Source organism: Perca fluviatilis, chromosome 1, assembly GCF_010015445.1.
Source record: "Perca fluviatilis chromosome 1, GENO_Pfluv_1.0, whole genome shotgun sequence".
NCBI classification, from domain to species: Eukaryota; Metazoa; Chordata; class Actinopteri; order Perciformes; family Percidae; genus Perca; species Perca fluviatilis.
This window is the reverse complement of record NC_053112.1, coordinates 23,561,562-23,571,090: the sequence shown is the minus strand read 5'-3', so window position 1 is coordinate 23,571,090 and position 9,529 is coordinate 23,561,562. Positions and strand designations below refer to the sequence as shown.

At 40.1% G+C, this 9,529-nt stretch overlaps 1 protein-coding gene and 1 long non-coding RNA gene across 6 annotated transcripts in view; one reads left to right on the top strand and one right to left on the bottom strand.

Annotated features, from left to right (window-relative positions):
- The first annotated feature begins 56 nt into the window (after nt 1–56).
- LOC120555765 lies at nt 57–3,531 on the top strand. Of its 5 annotated transcripts, none has more exons than XR_005638754.1 (3): nt 57–552; nt 661–863; nt 1,630–3,531. It is a non-coding gene; the product is annotated as an uncharacterized LOC120555765 (long non-coding RNA). The 5 variants fall into 5 exon arrangements; XR_005638753.1 differs by having other exon boundaries at nt 58–552; nt 661–858; XR_005638748.1 differs by having other exon boundaries at nt 63–552; nt 661–841.
- utp6 (UTP6 small subunit processome component) overlaps nt 3,429–9,529 on the bottom strand; it is a 10,232-nt gene continuing 4,131 nt past the window's right edge. The window contains exons 10-19 of the mRNA XM_039794801.1: nt 9,004–9,085; nt 8,724–8,902; nt 8,296–8,375; nt 8,104–8,181; nt 7,022–7,201; nt 5,518–5,598; nt 4,984–5,093; nt 4,763–4,829; nt 4,432–4,504; nt 3,429–4,068 (exon numbers count right to left, since the gene is read on the bottom strand). Of these exons, the coding sequence (XP_039650735.1) occupies nt 3,914–4,068; nt 4,432–4,504; nt 4,763–4,829; nt 4,984–5,093; nt 5,518–5,598; nt 7,022–7,201; nt 8,104–8,181; nt 8,296–8,375; nt 8,724–8,902; nt 9,004–9,085 (1,085 nt within the window). The 3' untranslated portion in view covers nt 3,429–3,913. The remainder of the gene's footprint in view (nt 4,069–4,431; nt 4,505–4,762; nt 4,830–4,983; nt 5,094–5,517; nt 5,599–7,021; nt 7,202–8,103; nt 8,182–8,295; nt 8,376–8,723; nt 8,903–9,003; nt 9,086–9,529) is intronic.

Genomic DNA, 9,529 nt, shown 5'->3' with positions numbered 1-9,529 from the left:
TATTCAAATCTTGTGATGTAATTTGCTATTTTATTGTGATATTTAGCATTCTGTTGTATTCTATTCAACTCTGTTCTATTCTCGAGGTCATGCTCCACTTTTAGTGCCAGTGGTGACGCTCTCATATGGCTTCAGTCAGCTGCTTCATGTTGGCAAGAAGCCCACTATAATTCCGGAAATTGGGCGATTTTCTTATCAAAATAAAATAAATGACCTGATGCTTTGTGCTGAAGGAACTATTTATTTATCTTAATAGCAACTGTAACTTTTTACGTGGTGTATTTTGGCGTCACAATTATTCTTCCATGCACATTTCTACTCGCGTAGGCATTTTGTTCCTGAAATATATCTTGTATTTGTTGTAGAATAGAACAATTTTATTTTTACGGGTTGGACCCCAAGCGATGTTTGATGTAGGTTAACTTGACGCCAAATATCAATGTCCGACTTTGTACTTGATAGGAACAAGCTCGGCTTCTCCTAAACACATTTCATGACTCCAGCAACAACAGGATGGACGTGGATCATCACATTAACATCTGACAGCTGTCGGTGAGTTTTTAAATCGGTAAATAAATGAATTCGCCAAACGGCCTGTGGGTGTTAATCTCTGTGTATAACATCATTACCGTCTTGTTCCTTTATTTTCACCAAACTCAGGTTCCTGTTGCACTGCAGAATCTGAGTTTTCTGATCTCACAAGACCAAATGTCAGCTGTGAAGCCAGTTCAGTACAGGACCAAGTTTATTGCTGCTGAAATGACGTCAGCGTGTGTTGGAGGAGTCAGTCGGTCGACTATAGAGCAGAGGGAGAGGAATATAAAGACCATTTGTCTTTAAGGTAGAAAGACACTTACAGTTAAGTAGGTTATATTGCTTCTGTTGCTAAAGATGGTTAAAAAAAATGCATCATACATTACTAAAGAAAAACAAGCAAGAACTTACATTTAAAAATTAGCGTACTGTCAGCAAAATGTGCAGAGGTACCAAAAGTAAAAGCATCCAGAATAACGTTTTCAGTGTTGTATATAGGCTAAACTATTGAATTACTATTGATGTATTAATGTGTAAGCTGCATTTCGATGTTAAAGGGGGTAATGTAGCCTACTTAGTATCCTGGGTAGTTTCATCTTTAACTATATATTTTATTAGCAGAATACATGTTTTGTAAGTAAACTCCAAATCTGCAGAGTAACTACCTATACAGTAAATGTAGGGATGTAAAACCAGTCTGAGTAAAACATACAATATTTGCCTTTTGAAATGCAGTAAAGTAGAAGTATGAAATGGCATTAAAGTAAAAGTACTATACTTGGGTAAATTTACTTATAATAAAACAATCAAATACTATAATATGATTAGAATCACAGACGTGCAGTGTTGTATTCTTGAATTGTCATAACAGAGCAAAAGTAGATGGCTTTTTAACAAGTTTCACTCTTCCCAGTTTTGCTTTTATTTTTTACAATTTTCTCAGATGGAGCTTCCCATTGTCTGTTCATGTTTGTAGATGTGTAACTGATTGCTATTTTGGAGGCTATCAGTGTGCCTACACAGTGCTCTCTCCTCACTGCACCATGTGTCACCCTTTTCTCTCTCTCTCTCTCTCTCTCTCTGTGTGTGGTGCAGTGTGGCCAAAAAGCAGCGGATGCGGCTGGCGTCCAGCTGCGGCCGGCCTTCTCAATGGTCTCTCCCACTATGAAAGCACTGGTGGATGCTGTATGGGCGGTGTGGAGCATCGGGGCCTCCATTTATGACTACATCCACACCAATGCTATGGAGGAGCGCATCCATGCTCTGGAGGACGTCATCACCATCCACCAGTGTGTGATTGGACTTCTGTCCGCAGGCGTATTGGTACTCTTTAGCTACATCCTTTTCAAGAAGATCTGAAGATGTATGAAGGGGTGGGCTGTGGGTGACATGGGGGAGGTGGACTGACCAGAATCAAACATTCGTGTCCAGCGTGGTAAAGCAAACACTGACCAGATAAACAAAGGGGAATTTTTACGCGTTGGGTACATCAGACCAGCACATTAGAGCTAGAGGGTATTAATAGCCAGGGGTGTAGCACAAAATTTTGAACCATTTACATAGGCATTCTCTATGGGCCCCTCCCCACATCCTCAGCTATTCATTCTAGTAACTTTGTGGGCGCTCCTCAAATGAGGATATACTCAGTCCCTTTCCCCACCTTCTTTTAAATTTGTATTTATGAAAATGAATGGCTTTACTTCTAAAAAGGATTCATTGTTCTCCCCCAAAATGTTATCTTTTACAGGCCTCTGACGAAGCAATTAGACCATCATGGGATATTGTGAGTCAGCAGCTCATCACAAGTTTTGTTGGCTGAAGCTGTTGACTAAAATATGTTTTTATATTTTCTTAGGTTTGTTCTCTGATACAAAATCACCCAGTGTCAGCAGAACAGACACTCCATTATATCAGCAGTAAACTGGCCAATTTGCAATTTGTTTTGAATAGCCCAAGTAGCTGAATGTATCAGATGGCCGTATGAGTCTGGGAATTGCCTCAACATAGTAAGTCACAAATATTCTAAAGGGATCTTTATTGAAAATAATCATTCGCGATTACTTTTGCCTTAACGCATTTGATGCTCGATTTGATTTTACTCAATCTCTCTCTCTGTGTTATCATGTTTTCACTAATTTCCTTTAAAGCCTGACTGAGATATAAGGAGAAGCTAATTCCCATGAAACTAGTGTTGAGTGCAGAGGTACTTGTATATCTCAAGGATTGTTGATAGTGTAATTTCTATAAATATTTCAATTTATATCATACTTAATTGATATACATGGTTCTCTTATGAACATCTCTTACAATGAATAAGAGACCATTAAGTAGGGTTGCAACCCCTTTACATTGTCCAAGCCTGCAAGAATTTTAAAACTTTTGTATCTGTTTCAGATGAGTATTATCTATATAATCGGACTGAAAGTGCAACTTCATGATCCATTTATATAATGGTTTTTAAATTAACGTCTTGTTATATCTCATAGCTGTTCCATTACTGTAGGTGCCACTGCAGGCACACAAGACATTTGAAGTGTCCTTAAAAAATAATTGTAAATAGATTTAGATGTTTATGGATAGTTTTTTTTTAGCTGGCCATTGTAACATTTCATAGATGTTCAACTATCCCATAACAGTACTGCTGCTGCTTAATGTTTTTTTTTAAAGGCAACATTTTGTACCATGAAAGGCGGGAATCTAAATGAGATGATTCTTGTACTGTCTGCAAACACTGTTTCAAAGTGTGAAATGAGAATTTTAGAGGATAAAGGATGTTTTTGTCACAGTAACTTAAATTTAACTTCACTAACCTGCTAAGAAAACTGTTCATTGAAAACTATTGCCGTGTGAATCTGAAGTATCTCGGAGGGACCACAGAAGAGAACACCCCAGAATGAAAGATGTTTCAATGTTTTATTATAACAGCATCAAAGTTTGTCTTCTCAAAATGCAAAATAAATGTGGAATTTAATAAAACTGGACATCCTTACAATACTACATCTTACCAACGTCTGGTATCAAATGCAGCACAGACTGCTGTAAATGGAAATGGAAAGTTGTAAATTACAGCTGTAAAATACGACCGCTTAAAGCTGCAAACATCAGAGGCAGCTCAATCAAAAACATTTCCCCCAACACTGCTGAAACCTTTGAAGAAGGATCGGCAGGCCTTTTCCAAATGGACAGAAAACTGCAATACTGGCTTTCCAGTTAAGGCAATTAAACAATTCATGGATGGGCACAGCACCAATCTTCTACGAGGCCAAGAGGAACACTTGCTCCGAAACATGCTGCTTCTTCAGCTGGTAAACTTCTACACAGTTGTTGAACAGTGGCTGTTATCTGAACTTACTACGCTACTTGGACCTTTCATGGCAACTCATAAGTGTCCCGTCTGAACCAGAGTATACTTGGAAGTGAACCTCTCCACACACTCTCCCTCCAGAAACTTCATGGCTCTCCAGTGGATCTTGCCACAGTTCTCTGGCTGTCCAAAGGCTCCCAGCTCCTCCTGGATGTAATGCAGCCACAGATCTTCAGGGAAATAAAAAAAAAAAAACATTTTAAGATTTAAAAAACAAAAACAAAAAAAGTGGAGGTGTGCAAGGAAGATTATTGGGTATGTATCTCAATTGATGGCTTTTTCTTTGGCTTAGAAACCAGACTAGTAGTTTATGTGGGATCCAGCCACAGTCCAATTTGTATCCTCAAAATAGATCTCAGCTATATCTAAGTATTTGGTATTGGCACATTTTTGGTGCAGTTGTTGTATTAGATGGAAACTTGGATTTCAGTCCTCGATACTTGATTAACAAGATATTGTGAATAAATATTTTTAACTATTGCTACTTTTCCTTTTCGACTCTTGTTCCTTTAAGGCATTTAAACTCTGCTCACCGTCATCTGAGGTACCAAACTCCTGCAGCGCCCTCTCATAGTAGTCTCTGAGATTGTTCATCTTTGGAGTCTCCTGGAAGAACAAACAACATTTTTATCACAGCTCAGGGTTGTCTCGGCTTATCGGTGATACAAATATTAAAGTCCACCATCTGTCCCCACAATTTCATCTTTTTTGGAGTTAAATGTCTCCTGAAACAGCTGTGAGAATGTGTCCATCAAACTTCAGTTCAGAGTTAAAAGTATTGTGAATATTATCTGTTCTCCACAGATTAAGCTGCAGTTTACGTAAGAGCTTTCACATCCGACAAACGGTAATTGCTATACGTACTTGTTCCTTCTCGATCTCAATCATTCGGGTGAAAAAGGCCTTGGACAAAGGACGGTTTTCCTGTAAGCTACAGAAAAATAAAATAAAAGCTTTTACTTAAAATTAATCTTAAATTCTACAGCTTCGTCACAAGACACACTTCTCAGGAGTTTATTAAATATTGCATTCCTTTTGTGTTATTTAAATAAACAACGTGAGCAGATAAAGTGATTTGTTATTACCTTGTAAAGGTCTTCCTAGATTTCTTGTAGCCTCCGGTGGAGTACGACCAATCGAGGTAGCGCTCTTTCATCTCCATGGCAACAACCGCTACTGCAGACAGCAGACCTCTCTGGGAACAAACAAGAGAACAAACTGTCTGCGAGGCATTCTCGTTTCGGAGGCCAAAACACTGTTCAGACGTAAGGGGCTATTTATCTTTAAGTATTCACCTGCAAGTATTATCAAGAACACAACCTGCTCTTCCTGATTCCAATATATCTGTATACAGTACTTTACATTTCTGACTGGAAAAGTAACAGGACTTCTACATACTTCTAAATAGGAAGAACTGCTTTTCCAAGCAAGCCAAACATGTTTGAATGTAAACTACTCCATAAAGGCGTGTCATTATGTGCTTAATGTTCACAAGCAGCAGCTCTCCCTGACAGTTGTCACTGGGAACACACTGTAAATGCTGTCACAAGACTTGGGCTGCAGTGACAGCGCACTGAGCAGTAGTTTCAAACTGTATCTGGTGAATTCAGCTGGACTACCTTGAACATGGCTTCTGTCTCCTCAGGACTCTGGTTGGCCACGCTCCACTGGACCTGCAGCTGCCAAAGAGGTAGACTCTCCTGTCAAGACAGGACAGAAAGGATTTAGCTAGCAGTTGGTTTTTAATCAGTATCTTGCTCAGTGGGGAGTTCACTTGCTTCCTGGAGCATTAAGCGGCGGTTAGTGTCAATGTTGTGTAATATCTCCATCCCCTTTTAGTCTTGGCAGAACATGACAAGCTTAAATCAGACCCATGCTTGAAGAATCGACTACTGTGTTTTACCATCAAATGCAGACATTTAATAAATGAGTCCGTAGCCGAGTGTAGCATCTGAGTGACAAATCACCTTGCTCTGATATCAGCTACAGGTCTATGAAGTAAGAGAGTACGTCCACTTTTTCTTCATTAATTTATCTCCACTTCTGTGCTGTGCAATTCTTCATACCCTGAGGGTTTATACTATTTCCCAACGTGTAAGTAGAGTGTTGAGAGAAAAGACTTGCCTAATGAGCAGCGTGTAGTAATCCTCACACAGCAACTCAGGGCCACAGTCTTACGAAACCCCCACCACAACAGTAGCCAGCTATTCCGCTTATTACTGTAAAAGCCTGCAGCCGAGTCAAAGCATGTGTATTCACAGACATTACCATTGGGGAACCCCCACAAGGCCAGAAAAATCTTTTTTTACGCATACATTGTATAAAGTGACGCACTGCCATGAGTCCATGAACGAGGCAACGGTCTGTGGTAAGTTCATGTTTGTAACAGCAGGCTTCATAGTGAACGACTAGTGAGCTAATGTGCTGTCATATTTGGCGTTTTTGTGTTTTTAGCTAAGCTGGACTAAAAAATATTCTGTTAAAATGCCCCTCGTTCGCTGCGAACTTTGCTGGAAGGATGTAGAATTTTATGTGGAGTGAGCACTGCGCCGAACTTCATTTAAAAAATAGCCTTTTAAAGCTATAGTGCATAGTTTCTCTTTCCCCCATGAGGAATTCCAATGACAACAAAACTGTCAGCACGTCCACATGATACAAGCCTTCCGTGATCGCGATGTGAAGAGTAGTTCATGTGGATTTCGAATTTCAGTAATACTGCCCATTTACCTGTCATATTCAATTAAGATGACATGATTCTGACTTAAAATAATAAATAATTACACAAACCACATTAATCTCTGGGTTCTCATGTTGCAATGCATTTGTTATGGAAGGGTTGCTTTAGTGCTTTTTACACTTCTGACATATAGAAGGAGGCTGAGGAAGCAACTTTGATAGAATGAAATAGATCATAATTGGGCCAAGGAGATGCCCCACTTATACAGCAATGGGGTGTGTGTGTGTGTGTGTGTGTGTGTGTGTGTGTGTGTGTGTGTGTGTGTGTGTGTGTGTGTGTGTGTGTGTCTCCAAGGAGGACAATTATACTGGTACAGTAAGAGCACAACTGATGTGATTGAAAACAAATTATGTAAATCTGTGTGTGTGTGTGTTAGTTCTGTGTACCTTGGGATTGACGTGTGTGAGAGCCTCCTGGAATAGCCTGCCCACGTCTCCACTCCCCAGCTGCATTAGCGTTCGCAGACTCAGGCTCCACACTGACACCGATTGGCTGTAGCGCTGCGTGGCTGCCATGGCAACGCTGGCCGCTCCCTCAGCATCACCAGATGAGAGCAAGATCTGCAACTTTATTCATAAAACCAAAGTGAAAGTTAAATCAAGATCAGATTTCCTCCTGTTTCCATCTCCTTTTTTATCATTTCAGCTCCACCTCTGCAGGTATATAAATACATAATATAGGAATTAATAAATGAATACCCCCCCAAAGTCCTACGAGACACAAACAACACTAGGGGCTCCATCTACAGGTGCAATCACACTCACTCTGTTGACTTTGGTTCTAAATTGTATTTGTGTTAAAATTTTATATCTGACTTGTTAAAAAATAAATAGGACTTGTAAATAACAGTCAGACTTAGTCACACGTAACTTGTTTACTCAACAGAGTTTCGACAACATGAGATTTTGGCAGGAAGAGGCTGTTCTGTGTTATTTTATGGACGTTCCTTAATTAGATGGTTAACAATAGAGAGCAGTAGGAAATGTGGGGTTAGCATACATAAAAAGGTCCAAAACCAAGATGGCTGTATGGTATGAGCCTTTAACCACAATGCCACCAGGACTTCCTCTTTTTACACTTTCTTCTAATCAACTGTCTCAGATTTTCATCACAGGAGACAGCGGTCTGGTTTAATTTAATTATGCTAGGATTTCCAAGTATGACTAACTGCAGACTAGTAGCTTCAGATATGAACATTGTTCTCCTCTTGCCAATCAGACCTTGTGTTGGGAGTGCAGTACAGTTACATTGTCACTCCTTAAGTGCATTTGAAAGAGGACAGAGACTGGCAAGCATTCAAAGACGCTTGTTGGCCTCCCTAGACTTTGACTACCACTGTTCTAATACAGCCAAACAAGCTAAACTTTTGCAAGAAACATTCTTTGTGTGAACGAGTCATTATTCAAATGAAGGGCGACTGAGAGCCCCTATGATTCCTTTTACACATTTAACTAAGCCATTATCTTACCCAGTTCTTATAATATTCCTCCTTCAGCAGCGAGGAATCGTGGGCGCGCTGCAGCACTCCCAGCTGCCTCTCCTGCCTCTGTCAGACAGACAGACAGACAGACGCACACACGTACGTCAGGATTTACCCCTTAAACATCCACGTCAAAAAACACTGAAGCCACTGACATTTTTCAGTGTAAACTCAACTTACCTTTTCCTTCAGTTCTTGGACGTTGGTCTTCCTCTTCAGCCTTTCCAAGCAGAAGGCCACATAGCAAGTCCACATGGGCTCTAGAGCGCAGAGCACACAAGCACAGCAATTGTTTCTTTATACAGACACATCAAGTTGGCAGGGAATATGCTAGCAGTGTGGAAAATGACATGTTTCATATTGTAAATCTCTTCTTGTTTTAAAGCACATGCAATGAGAAGAAATGTGTCACGGTCACTGCATAGCGATAAAACCTCAACTGTTTTACTGCTTTTCTTATTTCATACTTTATGAAAACCAAAAGGTCCCTGTAGTAAAATGTTGATTGTAACTATTCATCCAACTTCAGTCTCAACAAGGAATTTTGCCCTTTGGAAAATAGCCCAAGAGAATGTCTAGTTGCTCTCTGTGTATGTATGAGCACTTACCGGTGCTAAGGCTCTTGACAGCCTCCTCGTAGACCTGGCAGCAGCGCTCCTCTCTGCGGTTGATATCGGAGGCCCGGCCTTTGGCTGTCTGCAGCTCCTCCCCTGCCCCCGGAGCCTCCAACTCCCTCTTAGCCATGAAATCCCACGTCAAGCTGTCTTCTGTGTAGTTAGCCTGTAAGCTGCAATACAAGGGGAGGGGAGTAGGTACGTTCATGCTTAGTGATGAAGTTCTGATTGCGTTCAAGAACGCAGATTGTGGCTGAGTAAGCTGGTGCCTTACTCTTGCAGGATGAAGTCCTGGAGTTCTTTGGTGAAGTCAAAGATAGCTGCTATGTTCAGAAGTGAGATGACGAACTCTGCTTCTGTTGGACAAAAAGCCCGGTGATACAAAGTTAAAGTGACCAGATCTGGGAATTTCTGTTGTTGAAGGAATAGTTGGACATTTTGGAAAGAATGCATATTCACTTTTTTTTTTTCTTCAGAGAGTTTGATGAAAAGATTGATACCACTCTTATATATGTATGCTAGCAACCGATTATCTTATCTTAGCATAAAGAGTGGAAGCAAGGGAAACAGCTAACCTGGCTCTGTCCAAAAGTGAACAAAGCTCTCATTTGTTTAATCAGTACAAAAAAAAACGTGAAAACAATAGTGTGTGTTTTTTACGAGGGGTCATGATATCTTTGCCAAGTGCAAAAAAAATTACTAACAAAATAATTTGACAAAGTAGGCCAACCTTCTCCAATGCATCAGTTTTCTTACATAAAATACAAATAGACAAAATAAATTGACTAAATTATTGTTTA